Here is a 21,533-nt window from a genome sequence, read left to right as displayed (position 1 = left end):
TAGATGGATTACTGTGCAAACATGAGCTCTGTCTTGGAAAGACGCTGGGGAAATCTGTCCCTTCATGCCAAGTGGAATATGGCACCTCAGGTTTCCCTTGTTGCTTTCATTTGAACTTTTTAAAGTCCCTCAGCACCAGTATGGACGTAGAGTCACTAGCAGTGGAATTATTCTAGAAAAATCTCCTGTTGCTGTTATTTGTTCCCTCTTTTCCTCCACAGGGTTTTTGTCAATTAGTCTCCACTTTGCTATCTGTTTCCTCCAAAGGGAATTACTTGAATTTAGCAGCTTGAGACAGTTAACGATATAAAACAAACTGGTGTGTAGGTGGCTGAATTAATCTAGCCTGTATCTCTCCACCAGTATTCCTGCTGGACAAGAGATGGCATATGCTATGGCCAGTCTGGAGCCACATGTTTCTGATTTGTTTGGCAGGCTCAGGCTATATATGTTAGCAAGATTTTTCCAGCACTTGTTTCTGTTGGGAACTAATTTTAGGTGGGTTTTTCCTCCTATGGTCAATTGCTGATTTTCATTAAACTTTTAATAGCCGAAAAGCTATGAGAGAACTGCTCTCAAATTAAGGTGATGTTGGCCCACACACTCAAAAGTTTGAGTACAAGCTTTGAAAATATGCATTATTGCTCTGGTTGATCTTGGCAGCACTGGGGTGGAGGTGAAGAGATGGAGGTAAGGTTTAGTGCCTGGTTTTTGTTCTTTTGTGTTTTAGTTCTGGCCTGGAAGGTGGACATGATGATGTCCAGCCTGAAACTCTGACATCATCTGCTAGAACTTGTGATGCTGCTGTATGGCTCGTGAGAATCAGGGCTTTTCTCACAACTTCGCAGTAGTGCAATTATGTGACAGCATCAAGGTTGTTTTTTAGGGGGGAAATCCTACTGGCAGAAAAAAAGTCTAGAAATTTGAATGCTAAAAGCAGTAAAAAGGCAACCTCACTATTTTGGTTGCTACAAACCACTTTTAAAGGGGTTGGGGCAATCAGTCTCCCGACTTTTTTGGGACTTATAGTAGTGTGGTTCTGTAGTTCCTCAAGCTGTCAAAATCCTTCATGATTTTGCCTGTGGCTGCATTCTACTTCAATACAGGTTTATTAAGATATTTACCTTTCACTTGTCATAGCCATTGTGAATAGTTCATGGTTTTGTGTAGTTCCTGAAATACTGTTACTTTTTTTTTTAAACTTGGAAGTGTCTGATTGCTTTGAGACCAGCAGTTAATATGCCTGTAAAATGTCTGAATTGGAGCAACTGTTGGTGCTGACCAGTCTGTGAAAGCACACAAGCTGAAACATTTCTCATAATGTTCTTAGCTTTTTGAAAAAATGATTACACAATTTCAGAAAATGAAACAAAGCATTTCACACTGAAAAGAAGTGGATTTAAAAACTGGAAAACAAAGAGGAAGGGAAATAATATGAGGAAGAAAAGTTGGGAGGGGAAAGGAACACACAGAAAAGAAAAAGGTTATGTCCTACTCTGGTATTTCAGAGGAGATACTGACCCTGGTCAACCTAATGGGAATTATTAACATACCTAAGCCCTAATTCTGTAGGTGTAGGACATGACCTTACTAAGTAATTCTGGAAGTTCTTGCCTTTCCCTCCTCCTTGGTTTTTACATCAGACTGTAAAACTTTCAGTTTTGGGTCTCAACAAAGCTTCCATTTGATCCAGTATCTTGTTTGACAATAGCATAAGCTTAGGGCACACATCTGTGCCTGGGAATTTTACCTGGTTGCTGGTGGTCCATGCTGCACACCTAAAGCCAGGACCATCACGTTAACAGTTGCTGATGAGCCTGTCCTCCATTGTATCCTCAGCTGCAACACAGTTTTGTGGAAATGAAGGAAAATTTTGTGTGTGAAAGCTGCTACTTTCTGATGTTTGAAATGATGATATCTGATGATATAAATATAAATTGATTATTGCCATATTGTGTTCAAAATGCAAGGTGTAAGGGTCTCCTGTACATCACTTTGTTTCACTTGTATTCTCGGCACATCTGAGACTGCTCAGGACTCGAGATCCCCTTGTTAGCGGTCAAACACGCATAGAGCAAAAGCTCATGATACATGCTTCAGACCTACAGTTCAGTGTCCTAGCAGGTCACAAAGTGTTAGTGACTTCATTTGAATTGCATCTTGAGATGCTATTTGTTCTCGCAACATACTGTGTGCCTGTGTAATGGTTATTACAAAACACTATAAATTTAAACTGGGAAATTTAGAATCTGCGTACAGCTGATTTATGCTTACCTCACTTTTCAGCTGTTGTTAGAACTGTTGGAACAAAATCAGGGAAACTGGACTTTATGACTTGAAGTTTTGTTAAAAGCTTCATTGCAGGAAAAAAAGTACTGGAAGGGACAGGGAAAGGTCATCTTGCCCACTCCTTCGCCTCCAGGTATTATCACCTAAGCCTAAAACTTTAGCAGGTGTCAGAGCTGCTAAGAGCTTTCAGCAAGAGGCATGTTGTAAATCTAATCTCTAATCTGTTGCTGTAAATGCACGCAGTTTACAAAAAAAATAATTTTGTATGTTGTTTCAGTAATTCTATGTCAAATATTTTTGCTAATCCTTAGTAGGTTTTTAGTATGCACGTAGGTGTTTTTAGTACCTCCAACATTAGTAAGACTTTTAATGATTTGTTTAATAATTGATCTGTAGCTTTGGGATCATTTAGACTTTTGTGAGAGATGACAGACAGATGAGGAGAATATATTTAGCTGCTTAGTTTAATCATCTCTATCTGTGAATTTTGTAGGTGAAGAGCAGCATCAGAGAATGGAGCTAGTGAAGGAACCTCTTCTAGAAAATTACCCCCTGTAGCAGAAAACTGAAGAAAGCTTTAATTAACCTATTAATTCAATACTTAAGTGTCTGCAAAGTGTTTTCTGAGCAGTAACGGTCATTACCTTTCATAATCGTGTGCAGTTATATGGACCTTATATTTACATACATTTTAGTGCAATTACACTTTGACATCGCTTAATCATTTGAAGTGAGTGTTAATCTTTAAGCTTGAGAAATGATCATCAGTGCCACAAAGATTTTTTTGTATGCCGAGTCTTGGAGGTTCTGAAAGGATCGCAGTACCCCTTCTTACAGCTCTCTGCTGTCACAACTGTGCTGTGTATTCATTTATCAAGGAAAACTGGTTCGCACTGTTTATTTCCGAGTTTGGACCACCTCTGTGTTGGGGTGATGTCTGTTCTGTTTTCTGAAGTAGTTTCTGGGCTAGGAAAAAGATAACTGGACTTCTCGAAAGAGACAACCTAGAGATGTAAACCTGGGAAGTCTTAACAAATGAAGAATTCAGTCTTAGATACAGCAGAATAACAGTTGTCCTCTTGTAGTCTTGTTTTGAATACTATTTAGTCTTTGATGCCACATCTATAGAGATCAGTTTCCTTTGACAGGAAGTAAGTAGTACCCTTTAATGAGGAAAAACAGGGTGAAAGTGCTCGCTCCTGATCACAATTTACCTAAAATTGCGAGGCTCTTCTTGATATAACTAGAAATCTACTTAATTGCAATGATATCCCTGAAATCCTGGCACTCTTAACTGGAAATCAATTGTATTGCTCACTTGCTTAAAAACAAACCAACCAACCCCCCCCCCCCCAAAAAAAAAAAAAACCAACCCAAACAAAAAACCAAAAACCAAACCCCAAATAAACCAAGGAACCTTAAACCCTAAGTCTTTGCTGGGGTACAAGTTCTGTGAGGGTTAGGAACTTACTATAATTTCAGAGAGAAAACCATGTCTTTGGAGTCTAAACTATGAAAATGGTAGGTACTGGGTAGCTCCGAACTGGAAACAAACAAGTGCAGCTTGGGGTTTTCCATTAAAAATGAAACAAAAAATCCTATTGTATGTGTTTACCCAGCCTCGTAATACAATGTTACGATACGCTGCTTTTCCTGATCGTAGTAAAGGTGTTTATATAGTGAAATGAATTTGATTATAATATTTATGTGGAAGCTGTGTATAATAGACTTTTTTTTTATTCAACAGGCGATCAGCTGTAAAGGTCAGCACAGTATCTCTTACACATTATCCAGAAACCAGACTGTTGTAGTGGAGTATACTCATGATAAAGATACAGACATGTTTCAGGTAAGACTCTGCAATACATGCATTGTTTTTTAAAAGCAATTATATTCTTCTGGGTATTCTTTGTGATCTGTGGAATTTTCATGGTTGAACCTAGTTGCATTAATATGGGAGCACTTGAAATTTTGCATTGTCTGCTCTTCTTAAACCAGTGCCAGCATCCATTAATATCCTTACTGCTTATACTGTACTCTGTTTTTTTCTGCAAGGACTGTACAAATAGTACTAGAAAGAAATGTGTGCTCTGTTTGAATTCATGAATAAGCACAAGAATACACCCCCCCACCCTGCAGTTAATCAAGTAGCTGGAATAAAAAGGAAATGGATAGGAGTAGGACATGGGATGAGGAAGGAGGAAGGTAAAAGCAAAGGTAGAGGGGGAAATATGTGAGCTGTGCACTAAAGGAGACAGAGTGGTGGTAGAATGATAAAAAAACCACTTCCTGAAGGGTGTGTAGATATATCAAATGGTGTAGGGGACTGTGCTGTGTTTCTCTAAGCTACCTTCTATCCAACATGTTCTCATTCTCCTGTGTATACGTTTGTGTTTTTCTGCATCATCTAGCATTCTGGTAACCTAAGTTATTTTCTTGTGCAATACTTATTTTTATATATAATAAGAGAGCAGAAATTCTGTACAAACTTAAACCTCAAGCTCAGGGAAAAACACACACGCACAAACTTTTCCAATCAAGTCTAATCAAGTCTGTCTTGTCAGTGACCTCTGTAATTAGAGCATCTTCTTATGAATTGTTATCCCTCCTCATGCAGTCTTTCATATTTAGAAGGGTCAGCAATTGAGTGTTGTTGACAGAAGAGGAAGTGGCTCTGTCAAGATGAAAATGCGTTTGCTTCACGTGGCTTCTGTTTTTTGTTCTATATAAAATTTTTACTAGTGTGACTTTGGAACAATTAGGTCCAAATAGAGATTGATAAAAACCAGTCATGTTCCTGTGGTGCTGCATGAATAGGTAGTTAGAAAAGGATCACACAGCTAGAGTGAACTGAAATAGGTTTTTCTATGTTAACTAGTAAAAGGAAAATGTAACCCATCCTTTTGGGTTACTGTCTGATACTTGTTCGTCTCTGCAAGGTGCTTTTGTGCCTTGAGTAGCTCCAGTTAAACTTCTTCTGTATGTAAATTTTGAAAAAACATTTTTGAAAGGTGGAATTTTTCTACTTGTATGCACTAAAAAATGAATAAAGAGTTGCAGAACAGCTGGTTTTCTGGTCATATTTTATAGACAGTGCTTTTCTTGATTGCATAATATCCTAGTGGTAGTTACATCTTTTACTTGGGGGGGATGTTGATAAAGAATTAGGTCAGTTGAGGTGCTTAGCTGTCACTCGAATGAAATCTAGCAGCCCGAGGTGAGGAGATCCAGCACAGGCAAAGCAGTGCTCCACAGACTGCACTTCAAGTGACCCCTGTCTAAGGCAGTAGGTTAAGGGAGCTCATTAAGGATGCTTTGAATCTAAAGCAGAGCTTTGGCTCAGGGGGGAATGGACTGGCTAAGCATAGCATAGCCTGGCTAACAACGGATCTTCTCCTGCTCCCCTTCAGGATCCGTTGATGCTCAGTAGAGGAGGAATTTGCACAGGGTAGTACACTGAGCCTGGACTGTGCTGCCTGACCCAGAGACCTACTGCACTTCCATGGCCGGCACATCTTTTACTGCCACAAGCATAGATCATGCTTTCTCCTTCTGGCAGCTCTCAGGAGCCTGGTGAAATGTCACAAAAGCCCTAATTTTGGCCCATGTACTAAATCACCTGTGAGAGGCTGCCTATGGTTCAGGCAGTTATCTACCATACATTTGTAGTTACATGACTGGTTTGGCTTGTAACAGGTCAAGCCATCCCATCTTAATAAAAAGTTTTGAGCTGAATTTTGTGTTGGTAGAGTGTCTCAGCCCTTCTGGTGCCCCCTCAAATGGCTAACGTATTGGGGTTGAAGCTTCTGTGTTGTTAAAATTCCTCTTTTCAGTGCAGTCTGTTTATTCTGTCTTGAGATGTGCAGACTGTCGTGCTGTGACTTGATCTCAGCTTCACCTCAAGCACTGTGTCCTGGTTCATGTTTCCACCCTCTGTAGCTGTCTCCTGAAAATCACACTGCAAGTGTTGGCCTGATAGCTGTGAGAATGGGAAAAGAAATAGTCTGGTAGACTTTGGCAATATTTTGCTGCTCAAGTGATGCCAGACAGCAACTGAAAAGATTTCCATTATTTAGATAAGCTATTAGGTTTTAATTCTCAGTAATCTGATTGTAAGCAGTCAGAGGAGAGTTACTTGAGGGCTGTTTTGTGCTGCCCTGTGGTACGTGATGGCAAATTCCACATTGTCTTTATTGATCCACAGAGTAAAACCTTACTGTGGATCAAGCGTTGCTTGAATAGACAGTCCTTGGAGTTTGCTGTTTTCTTTTCAAATGTGTTTTCCTGGCTTTTGCAGAATACTGGCAAGGATGTGGAAGCTGAAAAGGGAAGGGTAATGCCTGGACCACAGGATTATCTTGAGGCCCCTTCTTGGCTGCTGCTAACATGTATTATCTTAGGCAAATCACTTAGTGCGCTTTTTTTTTTTTTTAAAATCTCAATCTTCCCCTCTGTAAGATGGGATAGTAGCACTGCATAACTTCACTAAGATAACCGTAGTAAGGAATGTGAGAAGCTTAGAATGGTGGTTGTTAGTAACACCTTAGTCAGTGGGACCTGAAATAGGAAAAAGGGATGGCAGAGGTCTTTTTCCTGGGTACCATTTATAACCTATGAGGACTGAATCCATTTGGTTAGAGCTGATTTCCCGTGAAAATGAGAGAGATTCACAGTTTGAAAAAAGCTGCCACCTTTTTCCTGCTTCCACTTTGAGAGTCTGTTGTCAGCCTTCCTCTTTGAAGGAAAAGAAGAGAAATGTATTGCTTGCTTGTATTCTGCAATTTTTCCACAAACGAACTGGAAAATTTTGAAGATTGCAAACCCAGAATAGCTTTTTCTTTTATGCTTTCTAAGCTCATAACCAAACAGAAGCATGAGTAGACGCTTATCAGAAGTGAGACACATATGGAAAATATGGGGAGACTATATAAGGGGCAGTAAAGAAATTCAGAAGGCATTGAAGAGCAGTGTTCAGACTGTCTAAATGCCAATTTTCTTGACATTTTCCATAATAAAATGAAAATGACCATATTTTCATGCATATAACTTAGCAGTTAATGAGTGGTTTAAATCACCATACACGTACTCTACCTGCTTCCCCCGTGCAGACACACATCATGTGTTAACCATGCAGGTTATATGCATATTCAGTGGATGCGGCATGATGAAGTTTTATATAGGAGTCATCCTACCCCCTGTTCTACTAGCTCTTTTCTGCAGATAACGTGAGTTATTTACAAGTAAGCATACTCTTTTGAGTGTTTGAAAATACTACTTAAAGTGGTAACCAGGAACATTCTTGTTTCTTGAAAGCTGGAAACAATGTAGAAATGGGTGCTCTTGTCTTCCTGGCTTACTTGTATCCTTGTGTCACTTGACAAACATCTTCTGCTGTGGATCCCTTTAACAAAAGTGGCTTCACAACCTCCTGCAACAGGGATTTGAAACTTGGAGGTGTTCAGCTGCTTTGGGAGGTTGTCCTGGACATCTCATAGGATTCTGTTCTTATGTCCTGTACTTGGTTTTGGGAATAGGCTTTTTTGGTTTTCTTCCCCCCCCCCACTTGTTCTGCTATTTTGTGTGTGCAGGTTTTTTCCTTAACATAATTCAGTAGTGAAATTTCTGTACAAGAGCTATTGTACGGCTTTGTCTTAGTGACATACGGATCAGATTTCTTCATGTAATAACAAAAAGAATGTAGTAATATGTTCAACCTGGCATCTCCCAAAGTCTATATGCTGCAGCATCTGTATGCTGCTAAAAATGAAGATTTTCTTCAGAGTTTAGTAACCATTCTGTTGATCATGCATCAGCTGGAGTAGAACCTGTTCCTTCATGTTTTGATTGGATGAGAATGGGTTGATTATACCTGTTCATATCACTACAAGGAACCACAATGTATAGCCAGTACCCTAAATAACTACAAGTTTATACAAGAACCAGGTACATTTGATAAGAATTGGATTTTTTTTTTCCTGAAGAACAGGCCTTCAGAAGATGTATGGTCCAATTCTCCCTATCATTGGAGTTAAATTCTCTTGAAGACCAAGAATCTGCAGCTGTTAAATTGTCTGCTGGCAGGTTGTCTGGTTTTTTGTTGTCTCAGGAGTGAGCATTTTTAATAGCACTTCTTTGATTGACGGTAGACACTAGCAAATTGATTGCCTGGCTTTTACACAGCTTTTAACATTAACCTGTAGTGTAAACAACAGAAACTATCTTATGCATCAGTTGGAAGATTTATGATTTGTTATTGGAAGTAACTTAGTGAAATAATATAGAATATGACACAGTTAACAAGAAGAGTCCCAAAATATAGCCTGAAATTACTAAAAGAAATAAAGTCTTCTGTGCTACAGAGGAAAATGGAAGAAAAATGAGTAACAAAGTCTGAAGACTAGCTTTGAATAATGGAACTAGGTCTGTAGTCTGACTGCAACATCAGATAAGTTAAAATTTTTGGTGGGTAAATGTTGGTAGCATCAAATTCTTCATTTGTTCCTGAGGGGCTTTCTTTTCCGATGATCTCAAACACAAAATTTTGAGTTCATACAGAGCATGGAGAAATTGCCATGTTTTGAAGGGCACTTCAAATAATTTCTAGTGTTGAAATGTAGCGCAATACATGGGACCGACCCTCTAGAAGGCTTTTGCAAGAGGAGAAAACAAACAAACAAAAGAAAACCAAATACTTAAAATATTTGACATAGACATACTTGTGACACAAATGAGATATATAAATAAATGTTTGCTTAAAATATTAAATGTAACTTCAGAAATTTTAAAAACCACATGAAAGCTTTGTATATAGATTTTAATGCTTATATCCACACATATTCAGATTTCATGTTGACTGATAGGATGTTGTGTGGAAGACTGGGAGCAAACACTGGCGTGTTTTGTCATCCTTTAAGGGAAAATAAGGCAGATTTTTCTCTAATTGCATCTAAAAGCATTGAGTGATCTATTTGAGAGACTGCAACAGGCAAAAATTTGTTTTGAACAAATTTATTTCATGTTCATTATTGATTGTTCTTTAAGACTTCACATACAGATAGAGAATAATCAAAAGTTATGAATAAGCTTCCTGCTGCTGGTTGGTGCTGAGTCTTAGCAGGAATTCCATTGGATAGGAAATAGAAGCCTGTTAGAAAGAAATAATAATGTAAAAGGAAGAAGAATATACCTTTAAGTTTTAGCTTCAACACATCAAGTTATATAAAACAGAAATGTCCCGTGTTAAACAGTTTCTAAATTCTGTCTTGGGTTTTCTTGCAGTCACGTGAAAAATTGTAGTCACTGTGAAAAATTGAAGTGCATACTTTTGTTTAAGCCTATTTTAGTATTTCCTTGGCGCTTCTGCAGTAAGCTCATCACATTTTATGCTCAGGTTGAGACCCACAATGTGGAGAAAGTAACTGGATGTGTCACTTGAACGCATGTCGAAATTCATGTCTTGAGTTTAACGCTGCAAAGTAGAACTGAAAGCAGAAGAGAAGTACAGGAGAGATCCCTGTACTGTTGCTGTCATGTCAGTTGTGATGAGGGTTAAGTATTAATAATATCACTTTCCCTGACTCATGAATAATGTTTCTTTACAGCTAATTTAGTTTGCAGAGCTGTTTGTTTATGATGGAACCATACATGTCTTCCCACAGTTGGCTTTGAAGAACAAGAAGCTAAGCAGAATGTCACTTCTTGGGGGACCATAAGATCATGTTTAGTGAGGAGGTTATTTTATATAAATGTAGATGCCTGATAGTGAAGGTAGTTTAATGTGAAGAATATTCTTAATTTTTTACTGTTTGATCACAAGGTGTCTATAAAATGAATATTCCACTCCTTGTTCCTCAGCTCCACTTTCCCCATTGGTGTAACACTAATTTGCCTATAGAAGTATTGATTAAGTCTCACTGTATGTTTGATTGGCAATCAGAGCCCTCTGTCCACTTTGTAATGAAGTTTTCTGTTCCAGATGCCTAGATGTTTCCAGTGTTAGAATTAAACTTTGTAGATGTCAAGATAGAAAAATAGTCTTGTCTGCTGATCAGCTGTGTTTTGTTTCTGCTGAAGAAAGTTTTTTAAATTTAGTTTTTTAAATCTCTTTAGTCATGCACATGCATGATTAGCAATAAATTTAATCATATTGTGGGTTTTACCTGAAAACTCTTCTATTCTGAAAACGTGAAGGTAGGTAGCTTTTTGTTATGATGTATCAAAATAACCAAGTTCTGGATCTAAAAAAGTCCTTTATTTTCATGGCAAATTAACTTAGAACTAGAAATATGAATAAAACTTGTCATTTCAAGCTAGCATTTTCTCAGTTGACAGAATTTAGTGGTAAGTAATTTGCTGTGGTTGGCTTATGAAATACCAAGGTGATAATACTTTCATGCTGTTGACAATACTCCATCAAACAATTCATTCCAGCTGTGCTGGCAAGCATGTTACATCAGTTGTAGTAAGTGAAGATTTGTCATGCCATGTCAGTGATGTATTTGTGCCTAGGACCAATGTGAAAATACAGATTAGTCTCTGGTTGGATCTTGCCATCCAAAAAATCAGTAGACTGTAAGTAGTTTACTGATGTCATTGACATTACCTTGGCCAAGCTGTGTCTTTAATGCTTGGTATTTTTATGGCTCTTTCTAATTATACCATTATCTTTTTTTTTTTTTTTTTTTTTTGCAGGTTGGGAGGTCAACAGAAAGCCCCATAGACTTTGTAGTAACAGATACTATTTCTGGAAGTCAAAATAATGATGAAACCCAGATTACACAGAGCACCATATCGCGTTTTGCGTGCAGGATTGTTTGTGACAGGAGCCCACCATATACAGCAAGGATTTTTGCAGCTGGATTTGACTCATCTAAAAATATATTTCTTGGTGTAAGTACTACTAAAAATTATGTACAATCAAACTGGTTTTTATTCTCTTATTTTCAAGCCCCAAAATTTCCTTGTACTAGTTGATAACTTATGCTGTCATTACACTTTTATTACTCCAGTGTACCAGCTGCAGTGTTAAGTACAAACTGCAGTTTTATGTGCCTGATTTATTACCAGCATGGACTCATGGTCATAATTGTCTTTAACAATGAAGCTCTACTTTAGTAACTCTTAGTGGATTTTCTTTAGGTTTGTTTGATGTTCACAATGAGTATCAAAAATATAAGCCGCTGTTGCAGTTCCGAGCACTGAAGACCAAGGAGCCACATCAGCTGCATTATGGAAAAAGATGTGCCTGTTGCAATGGTATTCCATTAGTTAGGAGTATGCTACTGACCCTTGAGGCCTTAACTCTTACCTGACCTGTGGTCAGAGGCACTCAACTGAATTAAAAATAATAATATTTAAGATAGAATAGTAATTGAAGATGTATAAGCAAAAGATGGTACCAGTCTGGCACAAGGTATTCTTAAAAATGCTTCTTTTGTATATCTATGTCTAAGCACTACCAGCCACTGAGGAAATATTGTGTTTTAGATAGTACTAGTAAAATTTTAGTCCTTAACCTTTTAGACAAACTCTTTATTTTCTGGGGTGGTTGTCACATGCAGGAAAAAGCAGCAAAGTGGAAAAATCCTGATGGCCACATGGATGGATTGACAACTAATGGAGTGCTGGTCATGCATCCAAAAGGAGGGTTCACTGAGGAGTCCAAACCTGGAGTGTGGCGGGAAATCTCTGTCTGTGGTGATGTGTACACTCTTCGGGAAACCAGATCTGCTCAACAAAGGGGGAAACTGGTAAGTTGAAAGTAACTGGTAATTAAAACAAAACAAGGGATACTTGTTTTCCTGGCATTGAATGAAGTCAGTTGTCAGGTGACTGCAGAGTAATGACGTCCCTGGGTAGCGGGCACTGAAATCATCTGGGTCCGTGTGTGTTACAGTAGATTCTGTAAAGCTATTCTGTTTCTGCTTATACAGGAGAGTACTCTTTTAAGTTTTCTGCTAATGTCACTTTTCCAACTGAAATAGCACAGAGTGTTAAAGCTAAATAAACTTTACTCTTGAATCTCCAGCTCTGAAATGTTCTCCTGGGACATGGGGACATCTGGAAGTTACTGCATAGGGAGCTGTCTTTTGTAGTACTATCTTAAAAGTCCAGTTGCATGCAAAACAAGTTTGGATAACACAGCTTCTGTTTAATTTACCTGCCACTAGGAAGATGAGAAGCCCTGCTAAGTATATTCCTGTTCTACCCTGCGGAGCAGGATGGGCTTTGCCTTTACCAAAAGTGAGAGATTTCAGCTGCCGCAGAGACCATACATAACCAGGAGAGGTTCCCCTGAAAGAATGTGTCCACTTCTCCATAGAAGATGGAAGGGAATTCCCTCAGGGGTCTGGTTCTTTCCCCTTCCCAAGGTTTGTGGAGCCTAGGAGGAAGAATGCTATCATCACCTTTCTTCTTCGCCCTGCCCTCAAAGAAAGTCAAACACCACCACACAGAAGTAGCCCAGTGAAGTATGCAGACAGCCGTATTCCCACTTGGGCAGATGAGCTTTCCCAGAAGTCCTCCTTGTCTCTGGGTAGGTTAGAATGCTGTGCTGCCTGCAGACCTGGAAAAGCCTTCGTGGTTCACCCCTTCTGCTCTTTGTTAGGATTCAGGAAGTCAGAGGATGTTCAAGGGGCATCTTCACTGCAACTGAAGATGCCCTGTCTCTTTTGCAACTTTATCACTCAGCTGCTAGAGTTTGAAGACAAGAAAGGGTTCATGCTGTGGGAGAATATCCTTGTTGTCTTCATGTCAGAGTTGTTTTTGTGCTGCTGCCTTGAGTTCCCGTGAGCTCGATAGTGGTATGGTAGAGGTATCCCACATACGTGCCCTGAACTGACTTGCCAGCTTTGCCATTGGCCTTGCAGAATACTGACTGCTTAAAGGAGTTAGGAAAATGGATTTTGAATATTTTGTTGCACTTTCAGTAGACAGCCTGCAGTACATAAATTGCTTTGTCACTTTAACGGTGGCAGGCAAACATTGCCTCAGGGACTAGGACAGATGATGTTGCAATTGTGCCCTTTGTATGTGGTTAGCAAACCACCTTTTTAGTGCTGCTAAAGAAAAGCAATACTAAAACAAATACATTCCCTTCCCTGCATCCAAAATGATTTGAATTCTCATTTGAATAAAATTACATGGCGCACACTGGTATTGATGTGATCAGTATTTGTTGATTGGGTTCATAAAACCAAATGCACACTGTATAATGAATTGAACACATTGCATATGAGAAAGCTTTTTGCTTTGCTGTTTGTGAAGGAATTATCTGAAAAGTGCATCAAATCAAGGCTTCTCTCGCTTCTATTTGAACCACTGAATTTTTCTGCTGAAAGTACTTTACACTGGTGACCTCTTGTCTGTATTGTACCAGCTAGGTGTTTTGTGCAAGGATGATCCACAGTTAATCTGTGAGTTTAAACTGGATTAAAATGTAAATGCCAAATTGGTTGTCACTCATAGTATTCTTAGGCAGACGTGATGATTTCATGTGACCTACTTAATGTATTTGTTTGTATTTGGGTACTTGTTTCACCTTAGTGCTATTTTCTACCTACTTTCTATGTATAAAGCCAGGCAGTCGGTCTGTTTTCCTCTTTAATGTCATAAAGAACCCTTTTAATATATATTCATCATTACTGAGCTGGTAGCAATAGCACAAGTTGCTTATATGTTTGTGACATTAAAATAAATTAAAGAATATTTCAGCAAAGTACAACGTGTGTTTGGCATAATCCCTTGAAAATGTTTTAAGTGCCTGCTTTTAGTCAGATGAGAGAAGCCTTTAGGCAGTGCACATTGGGGCTGTATTTGCATGGAATACCTCATTAAATGAAGGGCCTAACTAGTTGGGGTGGTTAATTGTTCAGAAGTTGAGCCTGCGCGGCTTCAATTGAAGAACTTGTCACTTGAGAAATTGAACTGGTAATTCATTCCGCTGTAACAATAATCTATGCAAGTACCTGTGTGCGTAGCTAGTATTGCATTTGCCATTTATCCCTAATGTATCTATGGAAGAGTTTCACTGTTGATGAGGTAGTCTGTGGGAGTTCACGCTTCTGCAAAATGTTTTACACTTGCCACAAGCCAAAAAAAAAAAAAAGTGTCTAAGTGTCAGGACAGCTGGTCTGTTCTGGGTAGCAGTTTTTAGTCCAAAAAGCATCTTTTGCTGCCTGAGCAGCCTTTGCCAGTCTACGTGGGTAAAGAATTCCAGGGCAGCAATCTGTTAATACAGCCTTTAGGGAATGGCAAGTTTCTTCTTCAGTCTATCATGACTTATCTTAAACATGACAAAGGCATGTGAAAAATCACTATTAGAGAGAGAAAGTATCATGCTCAGAGGTAGGGGGTATTTGTGAAGAAGCTGGTGATTACTAATGTAATATATTTCCCAAAGAATTACAGGCAGGAAGACTGTGTATAATAATTAGTATTGTCATGGCATGTAACAGTTGCAAATTTAGGACCTCCTGTACAAGCACAGAATAAGAGACATTGCAACCTTAAAATAGGATAAGAGGCAAGAGATGGATTCAGACAAATGGGGGGTCGCAAGGAAACAGTAAGACAAAACTAGGTAGCATGCTAAGGAAGGTAACGATTTGGTGAGAAAGATGACACATTTACATAACACAGTAAAAGCTCTTGGGCTTAACTACTTATCCTTGTGTTCTACCACTAGGTAGAAAATGAGACCAATGTCCTACAAGATGGCTCTCTCATTGACCTGTGTGGAGCCACCCTTCTGTGGAGAACAGCAGATGGACTGTTTCACACTCCAACTCAGAAACACATTGAAGCTCTGCGACAAGAGATAAATGCTGCCAGACCACAGTGTCCGGTTGGGTTAAACACTTTAGCGTTTCCCAGCATCAACCGCAAAGATGTGGTAGAAGAGAAGCAGCCTTGGGCATACCTCAGCTGTGGTCATGTTCACGGCTATCACAACTGGGGACATCGCAGTGACACAGAAGCCAATGAGCGGGAATGTCCTATGTGCAGAACCGTTGGCCCCTACGTGCCTCTTTGGCTTGGTTGCGAAGCAGGCTTCTATGTGGATGCTGGTCCTCCAACTCATGCTTTCACCCCTTGTGGACATGTGTGCTCTGAGAAGTCTGCAAAATACTGGTCTCAAATCCCGCTGCCTCACGGTACTCATGCATTTCATGCCGCCTGCCCTTTCTGTGCAACACAACTGTCTGGGGAACACAACTGCATCAAGCTGATTTTTCAGGGTCCGATTGACTGATATCACTTTGCAATGACCACAATAACATTTTTCTTTAACAATTTACTGTGAAGATTTTGCCACTAATTCTAGATTTTACCTTTTTTTATAATGTTATTGATAGGGTGGTAGGGTGGGGATAGGGGAACTGACAAGGAAATTGTGAGGGACTGTGGTGGAATAGGGATACATTGATACCTGGAACTTGACAGATATCAGTGGTGTTGCATGCTCAAAAGCAGCATATTCATGAAGTCTTCTTGGTCAAATTGTAGTATATTTCTAATCTTTTTATTAGTACCCTGGATCAGAAAAAGGTGTCTTAATGATTTTTTTAAGCTAAGATTTTTTTAATGGAAAGGTTTTTTCTTCTAAACTTTGACAAGCCTTTAAAACCTATTTTTCAAATCTAGAAGGAACGTACAGAATGTAACTGTCTTTAATTTGAAATATGATTCAACTTGAATAGTTTCTCAAGGAGCTAATACAGAATGTGTGGACAACCATAGGTGAATGTTCACTAGAGATAATTGGATATGTAAGAGAAAAATTAGCTGCCTAAATTGTAGAGTATAAAAGCTATTAAAATATCTATTATGGTATAACACAGCTGGCCAAAAAGGCATCAAGGATTACTTGAAACTGAGGAAATCCTGTTTGCATTGATTTCCTTTCAGTGTAATAGATATCCACTGTTCATTATGTATGGTATATGGCTGATTTTTTTTTCTTTCTTTTTTTTCCACCCCTGTTCAACCTGCATCTGGTGAAACTGCTTTACTTTTTTACATACTTAATTCTGTTTTTTTTTAAGCCAATGTTCTGTATATGTGTAGTCTGGCCTTTTTATTTCTGCTTAATTTAGCTTGCCCTAACTGCTCCTTGCATGCCCAGGATCATTGGGTTAATTGAACGAGCCTTTTAAAACTGTATTAATGAAGGGGTAGTGCTGCAGCAAGACAGAAGGTTTAGGTACAACTTATACAGAACTTATTTACATAGACCTGAATTCAGGAAAGCACTTAGTTCGTGTTTAAATATAAACCCATGGATGGGACTGTTTAGATTCTCAAGTGCTTCAATGGATTGTGGTTATATGCTGTTATGTTTTGAAATAAAAAAGCAGTTAAAAATAAGGTATTTTTTAAGCTCACTTACTAGCCAAAATGCTGTAAGGAGAGCATCGTTTCTGGTTCAGCTGAGTGTTTTTGTTCAGTTTTCAACTTGCTGCCATCTGTCACCTTTTTTTGCAGATTGAGATGTGTTTGTATCCATTTTTTTTTTCAAATGTTTGCAAATCAAACAACATTCAAATGTAATCAAATATATGCACCAGGGTGGTACATCTGAAGTGGATCACTTGAAATTCCTGACTTTTTAAGAGAGCTGATAAATGTTTACTATGGAAATAATTAAATCAGAATTTCATATGAGATGTACCCCGCCCACTGTTAGTTTCATTTCATACAGAGTGATAACTCTTTGATTTGTGGTGGGTTTTTTTTTTCCTTTTGCTTTCTGTACTTTTGGTATCTGAGGTATCAATCTATCCAGGTTTTAAAAAAAAAAAAAAAATTTGGGAAAAAATTATGACATCTCTAGATGAAATTGATCATTCAAGCTCAGTTCTGTTTAATCAACTATAGCTTCTTGCTATATTTGTGCCCTTTGTATAAATATATAATTTATATGATTTTAATATATTCTGTATATATATACTTGAATTGGCCTGTTCATATTTTGGTTGTAAAATTGTTTTATAGTTAACCTTATAAACATTTTACATGTCCCTTGCCAATGGTAAAGGGACGTACTTTGTCTGCTGCTGTTTTAATATGATTTTGCTGTATAAATGTTCAGCATTTTAATAATTGGAAATAGCTTTACTTTTCATTTTATGCTTTTGCTGTTAAAAAAAAAAAAAATTCTGCAGCATTGTCTCTAAAAATCCCAAACTGTACAGTTTTTGTCCTGCTTGGTGATTGGAAATAGGATGAGTCTTGTTAACCTAAAACTATATGCTTCTTCCTAGTGCCTTTTCAATGAGATCCTCTTACGATTCTGTATTCCGAGTCCTTACTCCCACAAGACAACCTTGTGGCTAATCTTCATCAAGAATGGCAGCCCAACCAGAGTGGGAAGAAACGCCTTTGGCCTTCAATTCCTTGTCATGGTTTCTGTCCTGAACGTGAAGGTGCCTCTTCCTTGTTTATATCCAGTACAAGTTCCTCAGGTCCTGTATGCATACTGCAGCATTATCTCTATTTAGCATATACCTCATCTGCGAGAGGCAGTCTCACCTCCACCCCATTCTCATTGGGCTCTGTGAAATACGTAACTTTATTTCCCACAAGAGATGCTATGAAAACACACCGAGCCGTGTGCTAATGCTGGTGGCCAGAGGTCTTGAGCTCTGTGTATGACAGCTTCATGGGTCTGGGGCGGCAACTGTATTGCGGAGCTGATCAGGACTTGCATGCGTAGTCTCCCTCCGAGCGTAAATGGATTTAAACGCGCAGGTTCCCAGGCATCTCTGTTATCGAGCTGCTTTACTTCCTTCGCTGTAGCGGTTTAATTGCTGCTTCAGGGCTTCATATAGCTGTACTGTGTGGAGCGGGAATGTAGTGTTAGAGGAATCCTCACTGGAAAGACTGGCACACCATCTGGTTGTGGTGTGTTTGGCTTGCGTGAGGTGGAAGACTGGCTGATGGTTTGTATCTGAGGGAAGTGTCCCTTTGAAAAGACTGTGTTTTAAGCGAGATTTTTGTTTCGCTGTCGGCAATTCTGTGTAACACAAGAACTACCGCAGGAAGGAAAACTCCCCTCTTATCTGAGAAACAAACATCCACAGTTCCTTTGCATGAATCCAGGTACTTTGCCATTAACCAGTATTCAAATCTAGGGTGAGTCCCGCAGAGCTGGATTTACTGGGAAGGCAGAAGAGTTTGTAGCATTATTTTTCTCAAATGCTGCTGCCACATATGCTGCTCTGATCAAATGGCAGATCGTTTGGCTACTCGGCCCTTTTGTCCTTCCCCCGTTTCAGTAAACACACACCTTCACTGGTAACTCAGTAGGAGAAAGTCGTTTCTGGGTAAATAAGACCAGTTCTGTTTGGAGTGAGTAAACTTGAGAATGACACTCAAACTTTGTTTTGAAAGTTTATTTCATGATTTTAGTGTTATATTTCTTGTATCCCATTTCAAATGCTGGCAATGTATTCTGTAAGGATTTTTTCCACCTGTTACTGTTGCTTCTATTTGAATGCTTCAAACCCAGCTTTGATGGCATAACTTATAGCTAAAACTATTTTTCTAGTCTGATCTTCAAAAAAAAGTCTGTCATCCGTGCACACTGGAGCTGTAACACTTTCCTTTTTCCTGACAGCTTTTTGATAGAGCGCTGAAGTCTAAATAGACAACTGAGTGGTAAGCGTTGTTCTTATTTTGAATCGTGGTCCAACTTGTGCAAAAGAGTTAGCATGATACTGCATTTTAATCAGGATTTTTTTTTTTTTTCAAGTGTGGTCACTTCGTGCCTCAGAGTACAGTAATAGTACTGTACTGGTGGAGTTATTAAGGAATTTTTTTCTTTGTGAGGGTGGGAACGGGGCTCAGAAGAGACAAAAGCCGTTGTTAGGCTGGTTCAGGTAGGGACAAATCCCCCTTGAAGCAGAGGCATGCCAGGAACCCATCAGAAATGTTATTGTAGCTGTTCCTGCTTTCAGACCTGATTCATGCTCTAAAAAAGATTCTCCTCAGTTTGTTAGGAAGCTCTAGGATGAAATGGAAAGGCTGTGATCTTCCCAGCAAAACACTCCTGGATGTTTTCATGACAGCTCCTGGAATTTGAGGGTTCTGCTTCGGAGCCTGAGCGAGGAGCAGAGGTTCTGAGTGTATCATAGTGAGAAACTGCAGTGGTCTCTGGGTAGAACTTAGTTATTTTTTAACTCCTCACACCACCCAAGAGAAACTGTTGGTTTCAACTGTGGCAACACTCCCTCTAGTGCTGTTGCAGTAGCTTATTGCTGTGCTCACCATTTTTTTTCGCTCTTCAGGAAGTGGAAGGAAGCTTCTCCAGGACAGTCATGTTTCTGTTCATCCAGCCCATAGTCTTGACGCTTTTCTGGGGTCAGAGACCTGTTGGTAGTGATCTGGCCGTGGTGAGAACTGCTAAGAAGCACTTAAATGCTTTTTTTAGTATGTTAAGACAACTGATCTAACTTGACTCCTGGTCTTGCTTAAAGTTGAGTTGCAAAATACGCTTTTGAAATGAGCTGTGCTTGTCTGTTCTTTGTAAAGGAACGCTGTGTCACGGGTGAGGTCTGCTTTTCCCCAAGACTGTTGTTAACATGCTGCGTTGGATGTGACGTGGAATCGGCAGGTAGAGGGTGTGGACAGCCCAGCTATCCTGCAGTGTTCTGGCCAAGCATCCCTCCTCCTCCTTGTTTGCTCAGTTTTCAGCCTCTTGTGAGTTCTTGGCTCCTCTCATTTTCTATTTATCCATGTAGTTGGGGGTAAACAAATAAATATAGCTTGGAAGGAAAACAAACAAGGAAGAGAATTAAAAAGATACCTTCGGGCTTGCTTATCTCTTCAAGGAAAATATAAATTGGAGTTGCAAATGTCTTTTACAGATTTTCTTATTATTCTGATTTTTTGTAAGCACTCTTCACAAGTCTTCACACTTGGTGTTGTGAATTAAAAGGAAAAATTTGGAAGGTAAGGCTGGTTTTGGGGGGGGGGCAGGGGTGGGGAAGGGGCAGTTTCTAGGACGAAGTCGCAATAGTTCTGCAGGCCCTGTGCAAACTGTGTCCTGTTGACTGCAGCAGACCGTTTGGTCTCGAAAGAACAAAGTACTCAGCCTCGACAGGTCGCAAAGATAAAGCTTCACTGTCTGTCTTGATCAGAGTTCTCACTTATTGGCAGCAGAACAAAAATACGTGTTGCTCGGACAACCAGGCTACAGACGAAACTGGTGGCTGTCAAGATTTCCTTTTAACGCGGTGTCTCTATATTTTTCTGGTGGGCAAACCAGTCTTCAGGTCACCTGGAAGTCCCTTCTGTTTGTGTCACAGTGATTAGGGATGGGTGGCACTTTCCTTGGATCAAATACATGACGGGGAGCCCCTGGAAGGCTCCTTCTGGCGGCACAACTGTAGGAAAAGTCTGGTTCACACAGCAAGCCCCGTACAACGAAGAAGCGATGTTTACCTTTAAAAAGCTGTTAAAACTTCTGGGTATATTTGTAAAATTGGTCTTTTATACACCATGTGAAATGGACTGAAATAATTTCTTTTCTGTTGTACCTGTGGAAGTACAAGCCATTTTACAGGGGGAAAAAACCCAAAACAAAACAAAAACTTAAAAAAAATTAAAATATTATCTCAGTATTGTCACTGACTCCTTCAGTTTTTTTCCCCTGCTGGTTGGTTGTCAGGGTTTAACTTTGATTTGCAAAATAAACAGTTTCTCTTACCCTTTTATCCCCTTTCTTCTTCTCCTCGACAAACAAAAACCTAAGCCTGTGATTGAGGATTCTTAAGTATTGAAGGTAGTGGAGTGTATTCAAGTGTGAGTGCCCTGAAATTTCAGTCAGTTCACTTCCCTGATTTTTAAATTGAACTGTTTGTTTTCAATGCCAACTGCCTTTTTGCGGTGTTAACATAATTGCTAAATAAAAGCAATTTCCAGGAATAATATGCTTTGTGACTCTTAAAATTTATTTCCATAATGGTAATTCAGTGTTTTGTTTGTGTATTCGTCCCTTTTTGTATGCAGTCCCTGTAAGTACATAAGCTTCATTTTCTATTTATTTATTTATTTTTAAATGAGCTAAAATGAATTGTCAGCCTTTTTTGGTAAGCAGAAAAAAACCGTTGGCGTGAGCATAGGAAATGGAAATAAGGATATCTGCAACTTTCTCTAGATGTGGTCGTCTGCCAGCTGGCTATCAGGCTTCCTTGTAATTGCAGAGTGTTAAATACTTCCCAGGGAAGATGCTCCCAGGAGAA

At 39.2% G+C, this 21,533-nt stretch overlaps 1 protein-coding gene across 6 annotated transcripts in view; it reads left to right on the top strand.

Moving 5' to 3' along the window:
• Nucleotides 1–21,208, top strand: part of PELI2 (pellino E3 ubiquitin protein ligase family member 2) — an 82,213-nt gene extending 61,005 nt beyond the window's left edge. For 2 of the 6 annotated variants that reach the window (XM_054827830.1, XM_054827831.1), the window contains exons 3-6: nucleotides 4,037–4,138; nucleotides 10,981–11,178; nucleotides 11,850–12,038; nucleotides 14,975–21,208. In XM_054827830.1, coding sequence (XP_054683805.1) covers nucleotides 4,037–4,138; nucleotides 10,981–11,178; nucleotides 11,850–12,038; nucleotides 14,975–15,541 — 1,056 coding nt within the window. In that variant the 3' untranslated portion in view covers nucleotides 15,542–21,208. The remainder of the gene's footprint in view (nucleotides 1–4,036; nucleotides 4,139–10,980; nucleotides 11,179–11,849; nucleotides 12,039–14,974) is intronic. The other 4 variants (XR_008577399.1, XR_008577400.1, XR_008577397.1 and 1 more) reach the window with 4 other exon arrangements.
• Nucleotides 21,209–21,533: the final 325 nt, after the last annotated feature.

Source organism: Grus americana, chromosome 5 (genome assembly GCF_028858705.1).
Source record: "Grus americana isolate bGruAme1 chromosome 5, bGruAme1.mat, whole genome shotgun sequence".
NCBI lineage: Eukaryota > Metazoa > Chordata > Aves > Gruiformes > Gruidae > Grus > Grus americana.
The sequence above is the reverse complement of the archived record's forward strand: the minus strand, read 5'-3'. Positions and strand labels throughout refer to the sequence as shown.